This window comes from Myripristis murdjan, chromosome 21 (assembly GCF_902150065.1).
Source record: "Myripristis murdjan chromosome 21, fMyrMur1.1, whole genome shotgun sequence".
Taxonomy (NCBI): Eukaryota; Metazoa; Chordata; class Actinopteri; order Holocentriformes; family Holocentridae; genus Myripristis; species Myripristis murdjan.
In genome coordinates, this window is record NC_044000.1 from 29157809 (window position 1) to 29183552 (window position 25744).

A 25744-nucleotide genomic window follows, 5' to 3' on the forward strand; every position below is an offset into this window, starting at 1 on the left:
TTTATGTTATACTCTTGACATAATCTGAGAACCGTTCTTCGTTAACCTCCTCCACTTATCTCCGTTACGTCCTGACCACCACCTGGTTATATCACAGGTTATATGGAAGATGCAGGCACCCAGATGACTTTAGTGGCAGAGAGATCGAACGGATCGATTTCGTATGGACTGTAAAGCAAAGTCACAGCCACTAAATGACTTTGCAAACTCACTTGAGGCCTACGCTCCTGTCGGCTCTGATTCTGACCCTGACGAGGAAGGCCCGGGTCGGCGCGTGGATGAGGTCACATTTACTGATCTAACAAGTCCTCTCTGCCTTTTCCCCCCCTCATTTCAGCTGCACATCCAATACTATCCACTTCACCTCCACCGACGATGTCGAGAGGCCAATCCTGCCACCGAATGAAATTTCAATGAAGTAGCTCCCCGGATCACAGAGATCACCGTCAACAATTTTAATAGCTCCTGCATCAAACTGGGAATTCAGCGCTTCACCAACAGGGCGACTAAATTACTGAGTGTGCATTGTGTTGCCATGAAGCCTCTCACTGCAGCAATAGACGTACTACAAGCAGAGATTGCTTTTGCCATGGCAGTCTTCTACCGACCCCTGCAGCCTCGATGTCAGAGGCTCCTGCCCGGAGAGACGGCCTTTGGAAGATGACAGCTGGCCTCCCTGGTACCACTGCACAGGTAGGTCGGACGGTGTGACATAACCCTTGCCCTGATTTATTTTCAGCGTAATTAGCATAGTTCACTTTTACAGCCAGCCTGGGTAGCCGAGCCTCTTACATAATTCACTTAGGCCTCTACCCTGTTATTGGGCCAGTCCTTTTGTGCTGCAACAAATCTAATTTACTTTCATATTCCAGGCAATCAAATCCCGATTTACTATCACATTGGAGGGGAAAGATGCGGTGTCAGTGTGCCCAAGTTTAAGCTGCAGCGAGGAGACGGGGCGAGGAGGGAGTGCAGTAAAGCGTTGTTGGTGTCTGAGTGTTGCACATGATCACTTCCCCACCTGTGGCCACGGCCTCCACCGGCGATAAGATGCAGGTACATTTGAATCTGAGAACATTTCCTCAAACACACAGCGGACAGACAAAGTGAGTCTGTCTGAGGCCAAGACTGTGGGTGGAGATCTTCGACTAGTTTCCAAGAATCAAAAAAATGTTTCTTTTTTTTTTTTTTTTTTTTTTAGAAAATACAGCACCTCGATCCCATCCAGCGCGCCACTGGAGCGACTATTCAGCTTAGGAAGCTTGGTGCTCAGTCAGAGAGGGAGCAGGCTGCCGGATGAAAGGTTTGAGCGGCTCCTCTTAATGAGATATAATCGCTGTTTCAGTTCAGTGAAACAGGATAGTGCTTTGGTGAAAAAAATGTGAAATTGGCTGCAAGAGCCTCTAAGCTTGCTGCCTAATTCAAGCTTTGGCCTGACGTGCTGCACTTAATATTTCTTGCGTCTTACTGTATCGTCTTATGGTTTCATTTTTAAGCATCGTTTATAAAAAATATGTTTCCATTTTTTTGGTAACGTCAATGAAAAACTGGGCTTTTACGCTATTAGACACATGTATAGTCTCTTTTTTTTTTTTTTTTTTTTTTTTTACTGATTTCACAAGATGACATTGTGTGCCCTTCTGAGCATGACGGACTTGCTCTCATTTGCCTGCCTGTGGTTCATAACATGAAGACGGAGCTCAGCGCGAGCGTCTGTCCGGACTTTGCCCTTGATTCGATTTGTTGTGCCAGGCTCCCCAGGCTTTCCAGGTGACTATCAGATATCAGCATCCATCTCATTCTACCCAGAAACCCTTGCATTCTGGGGCCGTTTCCTGTTGTTGGTTTGGATTACGTTCTCACTCCAAACAAATGGCACTGCAGCACTCCTGGAACAATGAGACTTGCATTTCCAGGCGACTCGATGCTTTTACTCGGTGCCACTGGAGTTCAGGTGGCATTGTTCTCACCTGGCCAAAAAAAAACAAAAAACAAAAAAACAAAAAAATAAAAAATAAATAAAGGAGTAAACAATCCAGAGGTTGGATTAACCACTCCTGACATGCTCGGTGAAGACAAATCCTTTGGCTAATAAATATATATTTTTACAAAAAAAATGATCTTGCTGTCTGCACCTTTTAAATGGATGAGTGCCAGTATTTGCCACTAAAGCTAATCAAAGAAGATTTAGAGGTTGGAAATAATCCAGTGATTGTTCGGCGGAGGCTCGCTGGTGCTTGCAGTCATAAGAAGGAAAAGGCCGTCATTAGTCATTTTCAAAGAGCCTGCATGCAAGAAACAAACAAAACAGAACAAAAAATATATATATAGTGTGGTGTGAAAAACACTAACAGAACTGAAGAGGAATTATTGAGCACCATTAGCACCTGAGGAACCCTTGGACATGTTAATCAGGAAAAAAGAAAAAAAAAAAAAAAGCATGAGTCACATTAATCATGTTATGAAATCTCAGGAAGGCAAAATAATCTGATGCAAGAGGAGATGTGAATGTGGAAGATTTATGCAGGAACCGTTTCAGTTGCGAGGTGAGAAACATATTCGATTCAAGAGCTCTTATGAGCAATAATGAGACTTCTGATGATCCACGGTCGCAGGGGGACAAAAGGCTGCAGGCATCGCGGAGATGGATCTGAGGAAAACATAGGACCACGCCGATTTTTAATCCTGACGCTATCCTGATTTTATTTTAGTTGGCCGGTGTGTGCGCTCAGCCGTGTGTTCTGTGAATTGTCGCTTAATGAAAGCTGAACAATGGTATCAGTGTGGCGGTGACTTCCTGTTTAGGGCAGGATATCCTCCAGGGAGTGTTGTCAGACTCTGTGAAACTCCAGTCCCTCTTCACAGTTTGTATTGTGTTTGGGTGACCCTGCAGCTCAGCAAAAGACAGCACACACACACACACACACACACACACAGACCCAGACCCAGACACACAGACAGATACTCGGACACACATTTGTCCTGGAAAGGGCTTTTCAGCTCTCATCCTTTCTTCCTGGCTGCTTTGTGTGCAGCTGTATCTGGCTGGGCCTGTGGAATGGAGGTTCTCCACTCCCTATCTTTCCTCACCACACGTCTCTGCAGCACTGGAGGACAGGACTTTCTCCCTGTTGTCTCTCGCTCTGTGTTTCGTAAAGGCTCAGCGGGCCGACGGCTGAGCGGGACCACGGGCAGGCGAGGCGTCGCGGCCAGCTTGTTAATGGCCATGAAATCTTATGACAGGATCAGATGACTGGCTTCAGGCGTGGCCGGGGCTGACTGGGGACAGATGGTGCAGCGGGGTCTCGTGCTCCCTGCTGCCTCACTGCCTATGGGGATGAGCCAAGGAAAGAAAAAAAAAAAAAAAAAAAAAGCCTTGTCCTCTGTTGTTCAAACTACAGTGGCCAGACCACAGAGAGGCGGCTGAATTACGAAGACGATGCAAACAAACTGAGCTTTACACAGCGTGGCGGGGAGGGGATGATGAGGGGTTTTTTTTTTTTTTTTTTTTTTTTTTTTTGAGTTTTATCTGTTTGTTTATTTGTTTTAACAAAAATCTAAGAGCCTTTGTCTGAACTGAGGATTCTCTGAGTTAATTGAAATACCAAACTTTTTCACATTAAAATATCATTACATAAGTAATATTAGACATGATCGGTTCATGTCTATCGATGACATCCACACAGCAGTGTCTTTTTTTGTTGCTTTTTTCTACACTCCACAACAAAATCTCATTTTTTGGTCTCTGAAATCACATTTTGAAACCGTTTTTCTTTTGACGGTAAGAATGGTGCAATTTGATAACGCTGATGATAAGGAGATGTTGATGCAGCTGCGACTCTCAACGTCGTGACAAATGTTATCGGCTGTTTTCAATCATTTGCTTTCATTGATATCTTATGATTGTCATTATATCATTAGAAGCCCTAACTCATCATCTGTCCATATGAGTCACCCTTATTTTCATCTCCGAACTTCATTTTCGGCAGTTTTGGAGCATGGCTATGCATTCATGTTCAGGTGTGCACAGGTATTTTTGAAAACAGCCCCATGTGGATGGAGCTGTGTTATAAAAACCTATGGGTGTCCATGCAGACGTGGCTGTTATTCTCTCTTTTTGCCCTGAAATTGGCTTTTTGAATGATACTGGGGGCGTTTTGAGGCGTACACCTTGTTTGTTTGTTTTTATAACTTACTCACCGTACAATATTTGCTCCCTCACTGCCTGTGAAGACTTTATGGATGCCAGTTCTATCGGCCTCAGATTAGATGCCCTTTACGGCAGACAGCTCGTCAAAGAATGTCGGGGCGGGAACTTGACCAAGTGAGGAGGAAGGCGGGGCTAATCATACACTTTCTGCCTCAAGGAGAAAATTTGCATATTATAGCTTAAAGTCCCTCGGAAACTTTCAAGGATTCACAAATTGTGTGGCCTGCTCTCGCCTCTTAACATGTCGAAATCCCCCCTCCTCTTCCTCCTCCTTATGTCACTAAGATTATTCCATCATTTCTGCAGAGTGCGTTTTGGTACCCAGACAGATCTGGGAGGCTTGCTGGACACTTGGCACGCCCCGCTGACGGGCCGCCTCTGGTGCAGCGCCTGGCTCCGCAGGAGGGATAAGGAGCAGGGAGTGTCTGCTGAGGTTACTGTACATCTGCCCTCTTATCTCTGCAGCAGGACTGGAGGATGAAGTGGGGAGGAGGCTCTGGAGGCTCAAAGATAAACAGACACCAGACGCCATCTCTGCCTTTGCGCTCTTCCCTCCCCACTGATTTACAAATACATCTTAACCAAAGCTCTTCTTTTCTCCCCCTCCCCTCCCCCCTCCCCTCGCCCAGAAGGAGAAACTGCCTCCAAAGCTCGCAACTCGCAAAACGCAATACATCCTGTTCCAAGTAAGCTGGGACTAGGTGGTTTCCTATTCCAGCTGTTTTTTTCCCCCCGCTCTCTATCAGACTCACTCTTCTTTGCTGCCACTTTTTACTTATCGATTTTTCACCGTCTCATTCCTGTCCACTCCGAGTGTGTTGCTGTACTTTCTCTGCCTCACACCCACTGTTTCTTTCTGTCACTCTGAATTTCTCAGCGTCTGACTGAGTCTCCCTCCTCCAGCCAGCAAACTCCCTATCGCTCTGTCATCTCATGACCTCTCTCTCTATCTGTCCCCCCCACCCCCTTCCTCTCCTAACCACCCCCTCTTTCTTCCTCTACCTGCCGGGTAGTTTCTTGCAAAACACTGACAGAGAAAGCGAGAGAGGCGAATCTGAAAATCGCCTCGCTGTCTCTCTGCCTCACCACCTCTCACTAAGGAGCCTCGGCCTGGTTCGTCATCTCTGGCAGCCCCAGACAAGCCAAGGTCAGCTCCACTGTCATCTCGTCTCGGCTCCGTCTGACACATGCTTTCATGTTAAAACTGAAGAACGTCTTCCATTGTTTCCGGTTCCACATGACGCCACGTCGGAGTTGCCGAGATCCTGTTTTGTCTGAGCCGGAGCCGAGGCGTATGCGGGTCAGGATTTCATAAAGGGGCGAAAATGGCTCTATTATCATGGAGATGTCGAGCAGATATTGGTGTGCGAAATGTAGTCTGTGGAGGTGTGCGGCTAATGACGGGCGCACAAGCCTCAGCTCTGTAGCCGGTTAATGAAAACCTGCAGAAGGACAGACGTGCCCGGGCTCAAACAGAGCAAGGCAGCCGGGGCACTGCATCATCCTGCAGACACCTAAGCCCCTCTGCTCCCACAGCCCCAGACAGCTTTCTTGTTTGGTTCAATAGCCATCATGAGCGGCTGGAAAGGTGTGTTGACGGATAGACGCGTGGAAAAACACACACTGACACGCAGACGTGGCACACAGAGTATAGGTTGTGTGTGCGTGGGACACAGTCACATCTGAGCCGCGCAGCCTCCGGCGAGAACGTCGGAAAAACACATCATTATATTTCACTACCCATTAAATGTAAACTTCAGCTTCCCTGCAAATGGCCTGCGACAAGGAAATAAATGATCCCGGACGTGCACCTGGTCATATTCGCGTGCCTGAAACTGTCTGAACAATCTTCGTGTGTTCAAAGCAGCGGGTTAAACAATAGAGAGACAACATGTCCATTAAATAAAGGAACCGCTGAATTATTCATACTTGAAATAAAACCTTATATCTACAGCTACATTCACTTCACTATCGGCCCAGTGTTTTTCAACCCCGGCGGCATTAAAATGTTGAGTCCCATCATTTATAATTGTATGTAACACAACATCACGGCAAGCTTTAGCGACTTCAACACAGTCCAATAGGGAAAGTCTCTCAAAAATGATTTTAAAGTTGTGGGTGATCATCATGAAGTTATACCACCAACAGCTTTCTGAACTGGAAAAGGACATTTTAATGTTTGTTTTTGTTTGTTTTTGTTTTTGTTTTTTTTTTGTGAGGCTGAAAACAATGTCACGCTTAACTGTGTTGGCGGCTGGCAAGAGGCTGCACTATTGTGTCAAGCTGATTTATCTCCCTGTCAGCTCCTACACTTTCACTTTTTTTGGCACTGATAATTTTACCTTGTTCTAAACTGATATATGCATGTATTCGTCTTTTATTGCTGTTTGATTTTAGTTGTGTTTCAGTGTTTTGTTGTGTATCTCAGCACCATTGAAAAGGAGCGTGTTTTCCCAGGTTTTAAATAAATAAAATGAATGAATGAATGAATGAAGTTTGTCATCACTAAAGTTGTAAATGGGAGGATGAGATGACAACCCTCTGGACTCCTAGAAGATACAGTTTGGCATTTAGGGCCCTATCTTGTGCCACCCGCTATCCGCTGCCACTACCCGCTACCCGCAAATTGCGGATTTAGGAGCTTCCGCTATCCCTAAACGGTATCTTGCGCCACCCGCTACCCGCTATCCGTTATGCCGACTGCATCATTTGCGCCTGGAGGTGCGTCGTGGGCGTGTTTCATGCGCTATCCCTAAAGTTGCTATCTTGCGCACACACTTTAGGGAAAGCGGATAGCGGGTGGTCAGGACCACCCGCTATCCGCTATCCCTAAAGTGTGGGCTGTTAGGAGAGCGCGTCCAGGCGGCTTCAATGCGCGCCCCGACGGAGCCTCGCCACGCACACGGTCGGACTGATACCGGGACGCTGCCGGAATGGACTGAGTATATTACTCATATAGACTGTTTAGAGGAAAGACTGTTTTAATTGGACACTTACGCCAGCACGTTTTATTGTTTTATCATAAGCCAGCAGCTGTGCTATATTTTTATTTTTAATATTTTATTTGCCCGATCTACCTTGTCAATAAATTAGTTTACACATAGTTCCACCTCTGCCTCTTGTGTGTGTGTGGTGTGACCCGGGGATTTTACTCAATCAGTACAACCTTGTGACACGTCCACTTGGACACATGTGGCTCCACCTCCCAAATTAACTCGCCTATAATATAATATATAATATGTATATAAAGCCAACTTGCTTTAGCCTCAGTAGAAGCCCTGAGAAAATCTACCTCCCTCTCTCCATCACAGGTTTAGGATTTAGGATTAAGGATAGCGCATCCTGCCCTTAAAGGCAATGGCACCTGGCACACTGATTGGTTTAACTGGCGTAATGCCCAAAACACGCCTATGCATAATATAGCAGGTAGCGCAGGTGTTTTGCGGATAGCGGGAGGTGCACAAGATAGCAACTTTTACGGGGGAACGCCTCTTCCTAAATCCTAAATCCGCAAATAACGGGTTTAGGGAGTCTGGCGCAAGATAGGGCCCTTAGACTTCATGGTTTAAAAACACTGTTATTGTAAATTGTTTGGTGATCATTTAAAAACATCACCACGTGTAAATAAAAAAATAAATAAATAAATAAAAAAATGAACAGCACATAGTTACTGTGCACAGTCGGCAGTGTTATCCTATCCTGAGTGTCAGCTGAAGATATGGTAAGTTGTTTTTAATGATGATCACCCACAACTTTTATGACAGAGGTATATTGGCAGCCCACAGAAAGCCTTCACATTCACAGCATCATCTTTCAGAGGCGGAAGTGTACCTGCAGGCATGGTGGCAAGTAATTGTCAATTAAATCAAATTTCCAACTAGCACTTTGGGGATATTAGCAGTCAAGTGCAATGGCTAATTTAATGCTTGCTTAACTTGCTTAAAGCATAACAACGCGGACCCTGGACTGTTTCTTTTCATGCACACCGTTTTACTTCACGCTGATGGATTCTGACCAAAATCTCATGCACTGTCTCGCTGCAGAGCTCCAGAGCTACAGAGGTACAGTATCATTTACATGCAGTCCAAGAGGATGCAGGCTGATTATTCACAATTAGAGTCCCAGAGTCTGTGAAGCGAAATGATCCCCGTTGCAAAGGTGTGAGTGCACCAGGCTGCAAATTAAGGAACAGAAACACAAGAAAATTTAGACAAAACTGAAGATTCTTGTGCAAGGAGGGCTGAATGATGGGCGGCTGGACTTGTTTGTGGATTTTTGAAGATGTTTTTGAAGATTTTGAAGAAATCTCCTTGGGAGTGGCGACAGGATAAGCGGCGTCTGAGACCTCCTCCTCCTCTTCCTCCTCCTCCTGAGGTTCATCTCTGGTGATTCGTCGCTCGCCTCTGTTGACCCCGGCCTTTTCTAATGTCTGGTTTAGTTGTACTTTTCTCATTTTTGCTCTTAGGCTAGTTTGCTTGAACACGTGCATGCAGGAGACAGGAAGGCCCATCCTACCCGTGTTACCCTGTTGCCCAAGGTTACACTAATAGCGTTTTTCCACTATAGTGCCGCGCCGTGCCGCGCCGTGCCGTGAAATTCACGGTTTCGCATTCATGCCCACTACACCAGCCCGCTTGGTTCCGTGAACCAACCGTGAAAGATTTCAGCCCGGTTTGACATCTGGTGCTGGCTAGAACGGGGCCGCGGAGGCGGGCCTAAATATGATCTCCTTCGTGATTGGTCCGTTAGAATGTCAGTTAACCAGGCTGCTACAAACTGACAAGTGACAAGTGTCAACCATTAAACCTTCAGCCAGTCGGCTATTATTCACAAACATTAGTTTCTGGAGAGATTATGGAAGAAATTGATTTGCTTGCTGAGTTTTTTGTTGGGTTTTTCTGTTGTGTAGCCCAGTTTACATTTTTCTTACAAATGGAAATGGAAATGTGACCACTAAGCGCAGATGGCAGAGCATCTGTGAAGATGATGATGATGGCATCAGGGTTCGGCCGCGACACCGGTTGGCATCAAGCGGGCCGGCCGCGACACAGGCCGACCGCGGCCGGCCTGCTTGACGCCGACTGGTGCCGCGGCCGACCCGCCTGATGCGGCCGGTGGCTTTTTTATTCAAACAAGATTTTTCCATTAAAAAAAAGTAGCAAAAAGCTAATGTAGGCCAAAACTGACAGCTCCTCTTGTTACTATAACAACTCCATGGCAACGAGCGCGCCTCTCTAATTCTATGACGCCGACCCGCTGGTACCATAAGCAATGGAAACACTCCAAGGCCAAACGGCATGGCTCTTTATAGTGGAAATGAGCTATAAGTATGCTGTTATATAAAACAGATGTAGGTTGATCATTACTTGGCATCAACTAGAGGGGAGGGGATGGGTGGATGTGACATAGAGAGGTTGTTCAGGATGCTTATGACCCCGGGTCGGCTCTGTAAAGATGCGCGTCTATATGTGATGTGGCAACACTTGTTATTTATTTGAACTGCAGTACTTTGCATGGCGGTGCATGTACACAGGAAACACACTGCTCCTCCTCAGCGCCTGTGCTCTGATAGCGCAGACTTGTGTGGTTTTGCCGCCCATGTGTTTATAGAGATATCGCTGAAAACACTCTCGTGTGGATGGACTTGTTTGGAGCCGTGCACCATTTGCGGTGTCACATGGGCGTAGCCGCAACGACGCTAATAATAGAGGAAATCAGTAAGGCTAAATATTCCAAAACAAAGTGAACATCAGCGCGGCTTTCGTGTTTTTTTTTTTTTTTTTTTTTCCTTTATTTACTATACCATGTTTGCCTCTTCGGTGCCTGCGAAGGGTTTACAGATGCCAGTTATCTCAACCTCTGATTAGATGGCCTTTCACAGCAGACAGCTCATCAAAGACGAGTGTCAGGGCAGGAACATGACCAAATGAGGAGGCGGGCGGGGCTAATCATACACTTCCTGCCTCAAGGAGGGAAAATTTGCATGTTATAGCCGTAGGTCCCTTGGAAACATCACATCAAGCGTTGCATGTAAACAGGAATCTGCAGCCAGCAAGCCAATAGCAAACAAGGGTTATTTAAGTGATGTATAATAAAGCAATGGCCAAAACTGTGCGAGAATAAAAACATGACCTGAGACAAGTCTGCTTTAGCTGTTTTTACCAGCATGACTCATCAGAGAGCAAGTGTGTATGTTGAAAAAGACATGCTTTGCGGCCATTTTGGTATTGATTTTTTTTTTTTTTTTTGCGAGTCCACTGACGCGTTAGGACTGGATTGGACAGGCAAGGTGCAAGTGGGCCTAACGTGAAGCCACTGATGAGGTTTTGGTTCGAATCGATGGAAACACAGACTCCAGGTGAAGACTGTCAGGCGTTATGCTTCAGTCACGGCTTCGCATTCAGCGGGGACTTCAGAGTTCATCTTTATCATGAAGGGACACCTTGAGTCCTAACGGGCTTCTTTTGACTGACTTCAAATGACTTTGCTGTGATTTGCACCCGCTGAAAGATAATTTACAGCCGCCGCATATGCAGCTGAATAGATGCTGTGAATTTTCTGACAACCTGCTTGTTCTGCCTTTGCAAAAAAGTATAAATTGGCTTTAACATTTTATTAAACAGATGACGGATACGTGCAAAAGAAAGAAAGAAAGTGCTGCCAATCCGCTCAAGAGCTAGTAATTTGCCACGTTGTGCAAGAGAATTATAGGGTTTTTTTTTTTCTTTTCCTGCCTTGAAAATGGAGTTTAAAATAAATCACAGGGAGGGAACAGGTTATCAAGGTGGGTATACACAATTTAAAAAGAATATGACTGAATCTCAGTCCAAGCAATGTAATGGCTGTCATTATGTTATTACCTTCAAATGTGCACTATGGCAAGAAACTTACATCCAGAGTCAAATAGATGGGAGTGACACAGAATGATGCCTTGATCAAATGACATTACAGCTCCAGACAAACCTGAATTTTACACCAAATGTGTCCGGCCCCCCGTGTCAGCCCACCTAGACTGATCTGCACGCCTCTTTTCTGCGACAGTCGCTTGATAAAAATTAAGCGCATCACGGCTGGAGGATTTTTCACAATGGCGCGCACATTTCTTGCATGCCTTATCAGGCCACAAACATTTTGTTTGCTGTGTTTCACTGCAGGCCTTTCTGAGACAAGGGGGGGATTATGTGCGAGATAAAACGAGAAATCTCTTCTGTGCATTTTTGAAGCGCAGGCTTCACGCTCCGACAAGTCATGTACAAAATCCTGGAAGCCCATTTTAATAGTGTGCCAGAGCCGCCGCAGCATCTTCCTCTACTACTACTGTCACTCAGCAGACACTCCCCTCACTATCCACTCCATGCTCCAGGCTCTGAAAAGGTTGATTAACTGCTATTATACCGGCCATCTGTTCTCTCTCTTTTTTTTCCCCACATACAATACACTGAGTCACAGAATTGCTCTATAATTGCAGTGTGGCCATTTGCAGGGTGCTGAAGTCATGCATATAGTTTCCTCCTGCAAGTTTGTTTCATACAAATGTGCTGCTTGACCTTCCAACTGGAAATCTCGCGGCACAGCTGGCAGTAACATGTCACCCCCCCGTGCACTCGCAATTGTGCCGGCGTCAAATTTCGAAAAAATCCCCGGCGCTCTCCATTTGAATAAAGGTGCTCTACCCCGAGGGAAGCAGCCGCACGGGGAAGGGGAATCAACAAGAGTCGCCCGGTCGCTGTCTGGCGTCTCAATGGCTGTCATTCAAGCCGGAGACACGGGCGGAGAGTGACGGGAAAACGCAGGCAGGACAATGGGAGCACCTGGAGTGGCAGGTGAAAGATGGCGTCAGCTTGTCTTTCATTTCTCTGTAAGACTCCTGACCTAGTAAGGTTCAGGCACTCAGCGTGAAACACTTACTTTACTTTTTTTTTTTTTTTTTTTGCCAGCCAGATGCTCAAAACATCTCCAGCCCCATCTCACTTTTTTTTTTCTTTTTCTCTCTCTCTCACTCGCTCTCTCTCTCCCACGGCCAAACAAGGTCGGCTGTCATGTGCGTCGGCAGTGTGTGTCCCCAGAGCTGCAGTGAAAGTCAGTTTGCTGTTGTACTTCCCCGTCCCTCTGCACACCAGTCTGCACACTATTTTCCAAACTCTATCCCCCGGTGCAGGTGGAGTAGACAGTCACATTGGAGTCAGCGTTTCTGAATGTCAAACACATTATAGCTTTTTTCACATTTAGGAGAAAGAAGAAGAAGAAGAAAAAAAAAAAAAAAAAACTCAAGATGGGCTGGAGTGTACTGTACTCGCCGGGTTCAAGATGGGTGGGCGGTGGTTCAGTCGAAAAAAAAAAAAAAAACACCCAGTATCTCCTCCAAATCCACTCCTAAATCCAATAAGGAGAAAAGAGACATTTAATCTAAGAGGCCTGTTGCGGTGGCTCCGAGCCAACGCCTTTCCACGATCAGGTCTTCATCAGGGTCCGAGACGCAGTCACGCCGGTCGAAACACGCTGGCTCTCAGCCACGGCACAACAGGCTTTTTAAGATTTCTCTTCCCTCCTTACTGGATTTAAGTGTCTCGGACATTTTGGATGCAGCTCAAGCGTTTGCTTGCTCCTGACACTGCTGATAAACGGACAGATTTGGGGCAAAATGTGCCGTCGCTGGGTAATGAGAAGTATTAACTACCAAACCTGACAGCTGGAAACGCATCAAATAACAGGCAGTGCTGCCACCGCTGTCATCGTGGTCGCATCTTTTCCACTGAAAAAAGGTAATAACCGTTTTATCAAGGCTTTGCGCCGCGCTTTTTGATAGGCTGATGTGGTTAAACAGCACTTTCACACATAAATAAACATTTGTCAAATTCGGTCTGATGCCAAATGAGTTCACACAGTGGAGATGAAGCGTATCGCCCACCAATAAAACCCCCTGCACTTTGCATTATTGCCGACACCGGGTCCTTGGTGTCTGTGATTCTTGCGCTGGCGTTCCAGTTTACCTTTAATGTCGTGCTTTATGGGGTTCTACTGGAGTGGCGTAATGAAAGCCATCAAGCTGCATTTCATTAGCGCCGTGAGAAACAGACGAATCATACAGACCCGGAAAGTTTCTTGCTGCAGGTTTAACAATAAAAAAAAAAAAACTATCTGTTCTCCTGGCAGACAGATGGCTGTCTAGATTAAACGTATCAAAAGAGTCACAGCCATCAGGTCCTATTTAATACCAGCTGCAGTTGTTATTGAAATTTATGTTGGATTAACATTTCACTTATCTATAATTTGTACTCATGCTTCCAACAGGTGATCAGATTTGCACATTTTTCTCTTTGTTTTTTGGAAAATATTCTCAGTTGATAAACCGCCTTATCAGTGTTCTTGTCTGGGATTGATGCTGAAACATCTCTGTTCAACTGTGGCTAGATTTTTCAAGTGTCATCTGCTTCAGAGTTAGTCTCTTTTCTGCCACGCTTGTCCCCTTTTCCTGAGCATTTCTAAACCAAAGAACTTCACTTTCTCCTTAATCCACACACATAAAGAAATCTCAGTCTTAACAACTCATTTAGCCTCATATTTAGTCTTCAAATCTTGTTTTTCTTAAAAAAAAAAAAAAATCCACCAGTGAGATGAGATAATCCCACTTCTCCAATGCGGTTTCACTTGTTTCAGGATATTGTTCTGCTGAAACAAGGCACAACAAGGCAGACCGGCCGGCTCGTATCAAGAAAAAAACACCTGATTCAAGAAAAGTCTGGAAACAGATCGATTTGCATTGGAAACAAATGGGATTATCACATTACAATGGCAGATTTTTTCCACTTGTTTGAAGAAAAACAAAATTTTAACAGTGGATATGATGACACAGAATGACTTTTTAAGGTGGAGTTTTTTAGAAAGCAAAAGCAAAAGCAAGTGCAACAAGTATCACTTCTGTGTGAATTACTGTCAGGTGTTTCTGGCTCGGTCACAGGTTTGACTGTTATTTGTGCACAACAGTGGACGTGCATGACAGGGGATTTGCGGACGGCAGGGGCTCTGTTGAGGAATACTCACTCGGCATGGGTAGTGTCGTGGCCTCCATTTGTGCCGGAGGATGGGCTGGGCTAAATGCCATAACTGAAGAGTTCTCCATGCCAACACGGTCTCTGCAGCGTCCAGGGAGAGGATTGAGGGGGACAGCTGACAGGACAGAGAGAAGGAGAGAAAATTATAGGTATGGTGACAGTGAGAGGGAGCGCTGGAGTGAGGGGTGAAAGTGAGAGAGAGAGCCCTGGGAGGAAAAGGGTGTCACGCTGTTACACGGCTCCCTGGTTAAGCGTTTCTGTGGGAGAGGAAATGAGAGGAAATGCTGCTTTAATCTCTCAATTCCCACCCCCCTCACTTGCTGAAATACAACAGACTCGCGATGTGACAACGTAATGTAGCCCGGCTCAACGCTAAAACCCACAGTTTCCCTGCACACACCCAAAATGAGAGTACCACCAAGCAATTGAACCTAAAGCACCTGTTTTATGGCGTTTGCTGCAGAGACAACATCAGACGCTTGGTTTAAAAACTGCAAGGCAATGCAGTTCGCAAATGAATGTTTACCAAGAAACTTTCAGGAAGCCGGTGAAATATACTAGGCAAAAAAAGTTCTGCACCGCTTTTTCAATCTATAATTTCTCCCCTTTATTTATACCCAATAGTGTTGTATCTTATGCCGTTGTAAAGCCTCATTCGTCCTCTTTCCAATGAGATACAACTTGTAAGGACCCTGCATTACTGGAATGAGTGACACCGGTAATTGTGTGGGAAGCGACCATTTTTTTTTTTTTTTTGACAAAATCCCTTGCAATATTTTTTCAGTTGATCATTTCTCCCATTTAACAATACCGATTGGTGTTGTCTTGTATACCGTTAGAAAGCCTCATTAGTCCCCTTTTCAATGAGAAATAAGTTGTAAGGATTGTCAATCGATTGGTATGACCAACATGGCTAAACATGTCCCCTCCACCCCTTTTTGAGGGGGGCAAAATCCCATTCAGTGTGTTTTCAGTGGATCAGCATGAGGAGGAGGTGTGAAGCTGTTATTGCTGCAACTGGAAGTTCCACACGCTGCTAAGGTCCAGTAGAAAATGAATAAAATATTGTGCTTCCCACCTGTTTAGCTGTGTTGTCTCATCCTTACAGTTATAGCCTATTGTAAAGGGGGCTAATGAGGCTTTCTAACGGTACAAAAGACAACACAAATTGGTATTGTTAAATGGGAGAAATGATCAACTGAAAAAATTTTGCAAGAGATCTTGTCAAAAAAAAAATTGGTCGCTTCCCACACAATTACCGTTGTCACTCATTCCAGAAATGCAGGGTCCTTACAAGTTGTATCTCATTGGAAAGAGGACGAATGAGGCTTTACAACGGTATAAGATACAACACTATTAGGTATAAATAAAGGGGAGAAATTATAGATTGAAAAAGCGGTGCAGAATTTTTTTTGCCTAGTATATATGACAAAGGAATCATCAGGAATTATTGTAATACTCAGTGTTAAAAAATTGCACCGAAAGGCAACGCACTGGAAATTTCATGTGCAAGGAGGTTTTGCAACACAGAGAGGGACCATTACACTTGATGTGGCAAACTCAGATCCACATTTTTAATTATTTGTGGTGATAAGAGCACAGTAATTACTGCGATGCCTTTTGCACCGCATTGCTCAGGGATCACATGCTGGCGTCTTTTCGTGAGGATTTCTGTCGATGGAGGTGCATTTAGGGACAGTCAGGAGAAAAATGAAGGATGAACGAGCTCGAGGGAGAATTTTTTGGGGATAAAACCTCAGGAAATAGCGACAGAGCAGCAGCAACTGGACCACCACTGCTTTTACAGAGAGGGAATATTACAGCTAGCAACACGTACCCCTCACTCATCACTTTACTAGTCCAACAGAAGGCAATGCGAATATATAATATAAACAATAAAATAGAATAACACAGCGTACGTTATCTTACTCTGCCTATTCTTGAAAAGATTTGTTTGTAAAGCTACAACTGATAAGCAGACAAGCAAAAAAGTGACAAAGTACCTGTGCTGTGGTTTTCAGTTGGGCGGTTTTTCAGTTACCTGGTGAGCTCGGTTGCTTTGGTAACCAGCTGCAACACATTCTCCTGAGATGATTCCGGCAACTTTATTGCAACGAAGTGAAGGGCTTCGTTGCAATAAAGTAAAAAAAAAAAAAAAAAAGATAAAGTAAAACCCCTAACTAGAAAAATAAACTCTTCATCATCACAACCATAAATCCAGTACCAGAAGTGGGAAGTAACGAAGTACAAATACTTCGTTACCGTACTTAAGTACATTTTTCAGGTATCTGCACTTTACTTGAGGATTTAATTTTCTGCCAACTTTTTACTTTTACTCCCTACATTTGAACACAAATATCTGTACTTTTTACTCCTTACATTGTCAAAACAGGCTCGTTACTTCTCTCTCCCTCTCTCTCTCTCTCTCTCTTTGGTGGGGCGGTCGGGCTCGTTACCACCAAGAAAAACATTACAACACCTGCACCGGCACCGTACGAGTCCAAAAGGCAGAGAAACTTTCTAGGCTACAGCAGCGCACTGACATAGATTGTGTGACAAAGCGAAGAGGTGCCACTCCGCTCTATTTTCACTGGCCAACAGCAGCACACTGGCTTAGCTTGTCTATTCAGAGAAGAGGTATCACTTCGGCTTATTTTTTAATCTGTGTTATCACATGCATACTCCTGCTCATTCATTGGTAGTTGAATTGTTACGTCTGTTTGATAAGTAATTTACATTTTTAAAACAAATAATAATTTAACATACTGTTAAATGATTGGAGTCAAGCTTACTGGTAAACATCTACTCCTGCAAGATGATTTATTATGTTCGACAACTCATAAACATACACTAACACTACATACTGAGTGTTTGAGCAGCATGTCTCCTCTGTGCTACAAAAGATCCGTGGTAAAAATTATTAACATTAACGCTGAAGCCCTCCCCCACAGTTTCAAAGAATCCTGGAGGAAACCCTGCACAGGGAGGGAAAGGGAGAGAGGGCGCGGGGCGTGAGAGCAGTTAAGAAAAAGAAAACCATATATGTTAAGTATAGTGTTGAGAGTACTAAAGCTGTGATCAAGGTACTCATTCAAGTCCTCTGGGCAGTTCAGTCTTGATTATTGTGTGAAAGTGGGCTTGCAGCAGAACTAGAATGTTGCATGATTTTCATTCTCTCTGTACCAGCACTTTGCAGGTTGTTAATAAAAGAGGGAATGTTCCTGTTTTGTGCGCCCTGAACTTTTTTTCGTCAAAAAGTTGTATGGTATATGTATCATTAATGGTAAAAAAAAAATCATTTTTACTTTTTACTTTTGTACTTAAGAACATTTCAGAGCCTGTACTTTCTTACTTTTACTTGAGTAAAGAAGTTGAATTGCTACTTCTACTTTTACCAGTCTTTTTTCACACAAGTATCTTTACTTCTACTTAAGTACAGAATGTCAGTACTTTTGACACCTCTGGCCAGTACACAGGAGGGATCAAACTGGGGGAAGTTGGACGTGAAGTCGCCTTTTTGCTGCTGTGCCGCCAACATGGAGCAGGCTTGGACTTTTACAGAGTGAATCAGTTGGAGATAAAAAATATAGGAAATCATCATGCTGATTATTAATATAAGATAAAAAAAGAAACTGAGGAAGGGCTGGGGAAGTCTTCACTGTTCATAATGGGCAATCAAAGCTGTTGTCCTCTGGCCGTAACCTCTGGGGAAAAAAAAAAAAGATCCATTTTTCCCCATTAAAATCTGACTGCTTCATTTGCACATGTAATGATGTGGCAACTTGGGCCTTAATGAGCAACTTTTTTCACTAAATTGACCCACTGACTCCCTTTCCACTCTTATTTCTAAGGGCTTTCTAAATTTTTTTTTTTTTTTTTTTTTTTTTTTTTTGGGCTGTATGAAGTGATGATTTATTGATTAAAATTTTTTAAACCCTGTACGGAAACTACATTGAAAAAATGTTTTTTTTTTTTTTTTTTTTTTTTTTTTTTTGGAATATGGCAGATTTTATTAATCTGACTCGCATGGCATTGGATTTGCTGAGCATTACTGAATTGTACGGAGCTGAAGTGAAGTGAAATGTTCATTTAGTCAGAACAAAACATTTGATTTGTCCAAAAACAACGCTCTGTCGACAGACTGGTGCTGATTAGCTGTCAGTGGACTGGGCCTCTGGTGGAGGCTGAACTGGGCCATCCCGTCCCATTGGATATGGACCATAAACCCTCCCCCACAGCCCTTCAGTATCTGCTGCCTGCTGACCCACCAGCCTCCCCATAAACAGAGGAAGTGCCACTGTGAGGGAGCATGGGGTGGAGGCTTATCAGGGTCAAACAGTGAGATATGGGCTCTTGGGAGCTGGAAAACTCCACCAAGCCTTCCTCACTCCAGCCCAGCCTCTCAGCTGTTAAGCTTCCTGTTGGATCAGTTTTCACAGCTCCTATTAGCCGGTCTTGGTAGTGACAAAATATTTTATTGCGCGGAAATCTTAGCAATGTCACTGGCATGGTTTCCATTTTGCAATTTGGTTTAGAGTGAATGTAAAGGTCTGTTATGCTTCCCATTTTGCAGGGTTCATATTCTGCAGCTCACGCTCAGACCCATGGTGTCAAGCTGGTGTTTAGCAGGTATGATGTTATTTCAGCAATATCACACGAGAGGCAGTTTTGTTATTCTGAATGTCAGCACGGCTGTGATTCAGTTGTAAGTTAATAAGGCACAACAGATTATGATTTACTCATTTAATCAACCTTCCAGCTCAGCCAGCACAAAGTGGTTCCACCAGAAACCAAGCAGCTGAATTGAACATAAACAGTTTTCTGGATACAGCAGTGGAGGTTTCCACCGTAGTATCCGCTCAAGGTACTTTCTTGCGTTGAAAACTGCCTGAAAATCAGCGCTTCCTGACCCATAACCAAAACCTGAACCTCAGCCTGGGAGGCAGCACCGAGCGTCAACAGTGGGAGCAGAAAATGAACCCGAGCACTGGTATCCACGCTTCAGTCCTCTGACACATTTCCCTCTGACCACCATTCACAATTTAAAACTTATTTTTAGAAACATGCCCATCATTGCAGCATCACAGGGTGAAGTTGGTTAAAGTTACAACGTAGATTCTGGATGTTAATGCAGTTAACAGTTATTACTAAACATGTAACGCATGATAGTAATGCATGATAATAAAATGGCAGCGTGCTGTGATACTGCATATCAGCACGCTCTGAACGCCTCTCGTCCAATCAGACTCCAGTTGTGTTACTCCAGTTGTGCAACAGCAGCCAAAAGCCAACAGCTGCATGGAGCAAAACACTTGATGTTGTGTTGAAGTGCATCAAGAGGCTGCGTGGAACAAGGTTTTCACTGTTTCATGTCTGATAGCCTCTTGACACTTCTGAAGGACAGATGTCCCTCACAGCTGCATTTTCTCATGAGTTAAGGCTCAGCGCTCAGATCATCCCATGTTAATTATGTGGTTGTGAACTGGACTCATTTGAGATTTCAACACTGTTGTGCAATCCTGTTTTTGTGTTTCTCTACTGAGGCAGCCAATAGCTGAGAAAGTGATACTCACTATCTGACATTCAACAGTGTGGGAAAGGCTCTGAAACAGCATTTAGTGCAAGATGGGACACAAAAAGTCATCCAAAGCCTGACTACTGAAAGTCTTTTAGTGAATAGGCAAGGTGACCCAGCCTGCTTATTCAGTGGTATACGAATTCTGGGTTACATTACTGTTTTTTCATTGTTTTTCACAAAAAACATGACTTCATTTGATTGCAGGTTGTGGCTCTGGTCAGCTGTATGTCAGAGGTACGTGACACTGAGTGGAGGATACCTGATACTGATTGAAAAACCAGTGACTTACTGGTTATAGTGTGCATTGATCAAATGGTAAAGAACAATTTTTTACAGGAACACTGTTATTACCTCAGTATCTCGCTCATGCTGTGATGCTGTCCTCTCTAAATTGCATATTTAAGCAGTGTTTTCCCAGAAATAATGAGTAACGTGTTGCTGGACATTTTTCCCTCCAGAAAAGCCTCGGTGGCGTTGATGTGTTTATAAAAAGACTCAGAGGGGTCAGCTCACAGCAAGGGCACCGACAATTGGCCATTCCCCAGCACATTGATTACTACAGGAAACTCTTTGTGCTGCACTGTCAAATACCACTCTGACTCCACAAATACACTGCAGATAGGTTTTTCACAGATGACCCCAGAAGGAACACTCACCGCCAGCTGTCCAGAGCGGCACAGCAACAAGTTTCCGTCAGCCCTCCCTCCAAAGCAAAGACAGGCTGTGCAGAAGCTGATCTCCACTGATCCAAAAGGAGCAACTCACACCATTTACTGCCGTCTAACTTCTTACATGTTGTACGAGCAAGGCGACATGCACGTGAATTGTCTTTTTTTTTCCCTTTGCAAACTGATATTCCCCTTCTCTTCGTTTACACCAATGGGCAGGCAGACCCCTCCCTGCTCCATGCAAATGATCCACAGCTGTTGTGTAGGCTGGATTTCACTTCAGTCCAAAGGGAGGAACTAAGAGGGAGGAAGAGAAGCGGGGGCAGGGCGGCTCACTCCGGGCCAAAAGTTATTTGACTGCGATCTGCAGCTGTCTGAACTTGGACGCGAGGGTGGAAGCCAATAAAATAATTTCATGAGCTGAGCCGGGCCCTGACACATGCTTGTGAAATGGTCAGTAAAACTAAATTTGACCGGTTCTTGGCCTCCGAGTGGACAATTCATTCCAGTTCTGGTCAGGCTAATGAGGACACAAAAGAGAGGAGCGGTGGGGAAACAGAGCAGCTGCACAAATGCAACAACTTGCTCAACATCATACTTAGTGCCAGGAAGAGCAGGCACTCAACAGAATAATTACATATGGCACAGCCAGCTATTAATAGATCACCTAATGAAATCATCAACAATTTCTGCTTTCCTTTGAAAATGACCCTGGCGGACTCATTATGCTTTATGACACCGCCATGCATCTCCAGGGGACTTGAAAAGAAGACAGCGGAGACATATTTCTAGTAGGAAAAAAAAAAAAAAGCATAAAAACGAAGAGGTGATTTGTATTGGATCAGCATGTGCCAGCTCATTGTCATTATCCCCGTACGGAAGCTAGGATCTGAGTGAAATCCTCCCCGTATACCCACTGCTAATCTCATTTCTCTCTTCATGTTCCAGGCATCACAAAAGACCACACAGCCTTTCATCTTGATGGCTGGTGAGAACAGGGCAGTGAGGCTGCAGCTCCCTCCCATCACACAGAACCCTGCATGGCAAATTGAAAGGATTTAGAGCACGGCCCATACACTGTTCATCGCAAAAATGTGTCCTATTAGCGGTGATATATATGTATATTGGGAATTTCCTCTCCTTTCTGCTTTTTTTTAATGGCAAAGTTATTATTATTTTTTTTTTTTAGTGCACTGCCACGCCCCAGATCAAAGCACTGTCTCGAGGAAACGTACCTCCTCCACATTAGCTTGAACTTTTTCATCTGAGACAAGAATGTGGATGTTCTGTGAGTTTGATCTCATAACCATCAATGGGAAATACACATTCACACTTTTCATTGTGTAAAAAGATTGTATCCGCGGCAGGGAGTGTGTTATGAATGTAGTTTTATAAGAGGCAGATGCCGCCGGTCTACATGGGTAAATATAATGTCACAGGCCCGCGCTGACATTTCTATTCAGTGGCCTCTGACAAACAGACGAGTGGGTGTGTGCATTTGTCAAGAGGAGGATGAAGATGCGGCTGATAGCGGATGATAAGAGCAAACATGACGGTAATTAGACCATAGCAGCTTAGGGCTACAGTAAATTTTGATCACCATTACTAAATGGAGTTGGACTAAATTGCCTCATGTACAGGTTGTCAAAAGGAGAACAGACCGTGCAGTCGGCTTTGTTACCTTCTCAGGAGGGAAGAGAGCCGATTCGTTTAGCTGCCAGGTGAAAATCGCAGATTTTCCATAAACCCAGAGCAGAAACGTGATTCCTTTTAAAGTGATATTACGCTCGGTCGAAACATGGAGGTTTATTTGACACTTTACTGCCATGAAAACCACAATATCAAGTTCTCACCAAGATCAAGCTGGGACAAATCTGAAGCGTTTGCTTAACACGTTTGTGAATTCAGCAGCATATCCCACTAATAGTGGATCCAAAATTTAGAACATCATTTGATAAGATAAGATAAAATAAGATATTCCTTTATTAGTCCCACGGTGGGGAAATTTCACGCATTACAGCAGCAAAGTGGATAGCAAGTATGAAGCAAAATTTAAATTATAAACAGATAATAAAAAGCAAAAAGCAATATAAAAATGATAAACAAGAAATATAGAAAAAACAAAATAGAAATATGAACAATTTAAACAACAGAAGAAAAATCCTAAACCTGGGGAACAACCCGCTCCGACGGAGGTTCAGGGTTAGTCTGAAACCAATTTGAGGCATTTTAGGCATAACTATGGTTATTCTTTCTTTTTTTATTATTATTATTTTGGTGTTTGTAATTCTTAGTATGTTAAGCTAAAAATTAAAGTGATCTAAACAAAAGATAACAAGTTAACCCTAACTTTTGTTGTGTGAAATATGAAACTATAAATTTCAAGTTTCAAGTGCATACGAAAGATGAATTATCTGAACAAAAAGATGATTAGTTGGTACAGCTGTGCATTATTTTCCTCAAAACTTCAAAGGTTGAGTTGAGACTCAAAACTCAAAAATCATGTGCAGTACGTTGCCTTGAAATTTTGAATTTTCCCAAATTTTACATTTTTAACAACATTTGTTATTGATGGTATTAACTGAGACTTACAAGCTAAGGAGAGATACATCCTGTTTGGGAGGCCAGATTTACTTTTATTTTTTTATAGCTTTTTTTAGTGTAAACCAAGAATAGAAATGCAAAAAACAATATCGTCAGATGTGATAATTACCCATGCCATTGTTTTACTGTGACCCTTTAACCATAACCAGTAGTTTTGGTGGCTAACGAAGCAAATGAAAAGCGTCTAAAGTTAGTTAGTTAGTGTTCATGCATGTATTTTTGGTTCAGAAATGTTGACATTTCAACACATCTGTTGGTTTGCAGAGACAAAAAATTAGCGACATTTTATTCTGAAACTGTCAAGTGTGGCTGATGTAAAGAGCAACACTGACAGCCACAGACAGCAGCTTTGCAGTGATGAAGCAAAAAAAGTTTTACATGTGGATGACAGGCTTAGTCATCACAGTGCGAGCTTCTCTGACGTTAGATTAAAGGTAGCAGACATTTATTTATGTGTAACATTTCCATAATGCTGTTTTAAATGCACTTTTTTCAGGCTATTTTCTTGTTTAAATGAATGGGAAGAAAAATCCGCAGCACTTCTGACATCTGCGTCTCAGCTCAGTGAGTGTGGTTCATATTTAGTTGATATTTTTGCTCAACATTGTGGTCAAGTGCCGAGTAAACCCCAGGCTTTAAAACAAGTGGAGCGCCGCTTTACATGAAAACATGAGAACCACCAAAATTGGAGTCAGGAGGCGTTCACATGACAGCAGCATCACGTTAGATAAGATAACTGGAATTTGTCTGTATGTGATTTCGCTGCTCACACACACACATACACACACACACACACACACAGACACAAACACGCACACTCCTAACTTTTGAAAACAACATTTTTCTCAAACTGATGAGTACACATTTTTGTACCTGTGCAGTGATTAGAAAAAAAATGGTTTCTTGGGCCCCGGGGGTCTTAAAACTCGCTCAACACCCGAGGGACCGAGCTGGCAGTTCAAGTAAAAAAAAAAAAAAAAAAAAAAGCAAAAAACACAAAACTCACCACAAGCGAAGTTATGGGGCTTTTCATGCAACAACAGCATTATGCATTTTATAAGAGGGGGCAGACTGCCGGTTCAGCCAGAGTGCAGCGTATAGTTGCGTCAGCCCTGCTCAAAGGCACGTGGACAGTTCTGTGGACACTGCAGATGGAGGACCACGTCGGCTCCGGGTGGAGGTTCAACGCCCCAACGCGGAGGCTGTGCAGTCCCACTCCCAGTCATCTCGGCCCGTCTCATGACTTTTTTTTTTTTTTATCCATCTCCGTTCTTCTCTGTGAGCCACTTGGAGGCATCAGCAGCATTGACATGTTTGACTGAGTGAACATGGCCTCAGTGGAGGTGAATATTCATGCTGACAGGTAACCCAGAGAGAGCGGGCCTTCTCCTTATCTGACCGTTTATCCACGTTGTCATGGCTCAGAGCGCTCACAACACGCCGCGCTCCGCTCGCCCACTCGCAGGCACGACGTGACAAAACACAGAGAACGCGCGGTCACATCACTGTAGGCATGAATCAAAATCATAAACACCCTCGAAATAAACACACAAACAGAAAAAAACTAGATTTTTTTCTTTTCCCAACCGAAGCAGAACGCTGTTCAGAAGAACGGGAGTGGGTGTCGGAAAAAGAGCACCAGTAGTTTTCAGTGTTAAAAATTTGCTTTTTTTTTTTTTTTCTTAAAACAAGTGGAAAATCTGTCAGTGGGATGAGTTACAGTTTTTTTCAATCGCTTTACCTCCTCTGTCAACTCAGAAACGTTCATATCAAAACAGTTAATCCATAGGCCTAATGAGAGGCGCTCTTCCCAAAATAACACATTTTGTTTGCAAAAGGCTCTTACCGTGACAAAACATTTCAAACATGCAGCAAAAGCACATTTTGTCACCGCCCAATACAACTTAAAGTCAAGCAACATAATCCAGCCACTCACTCACTTCATACTCAACACCAAAATGCAACATACCCTTTTTAATCTGAGCAGGTTCAACCTTACTTTTTTCCTGTGTGCATTGCAGTCATATTTTTGACAATTTACATATTGTGTTACATATAGTAAAGCAAATAGCAAAAGCCAATATTTCCCTCAAACAACTCAACTTCTGCCCAGATGAGTAGATTCCTTCAGTCAGCTCTACTGTACTGTAACACAGCTGACAGCAGAATACAAAATACAGCTGTCAGTTTGAACCAGGTTCTCCTGTGAGCTACACATTCAAATGTGAACTTACAGTAAAGAACTGCATCCAAACTCAGAAAGACTTTGAAGTGAAATTTTACTGTATTGATGGCAAAAACTGAAATACGGTAATTCACATACAGCATTACACAGAAAAACTCAAAGGAGTTGGAAAAAAAAAATACAGAATACAATTTATACGCCCCTTTTTTGTAGGTGCATCCTGATTGATTGGTGAATGGTGATTGGTGGAAAGGGTAGTGATGCAGGTGCACTAGTGATTTCACAGTGATGCAGGTCATTTCTATCAGCTGTGAGCAGATGTTTTGCTTTTGACTACCACAGTGAAGTCAATGGAGTCAGGGCCATGGAAATGACACATGTGAGAAGTGTTGTGCAAAAGAGCCTGAAACATGTGTGAATCCAATGAAAAGCTATGAACACATTTGC

At 43.7% G+C, this 25744-nt stretch overlaps 1 protein-coding gene across 1 annotated transcript in view; it reads right to left on the bottom strand.

Annotated features, from left to right (window-relative positions):
• The window catches only part of gypc (glycophorin C (Gerbich blood group)), a 34805-nt gene extending 14165 nt beyond the window's left edge, over positions 1–20640 (bottom strand). Inside the window, exons 1-2 of the mRNA XM_030081148.1 lie at positions 20497–20640; positions 14252–14377 (exon numbers count right to left, since the gene is read on the bottom strand). Coding sequence (XP_029937008.1) covers positions 14252–14330 — 79 coding nt within the window. The 5' untranslated portion in view covers positions 14331–14377; positions 20497–20640. The remainder of the gene's footprint in view (positions 1–14251; positions 14378–20496) is intronic.
• Between the last annotated feature and the right edge of the window lie 5104 nt (positions 20641–25744).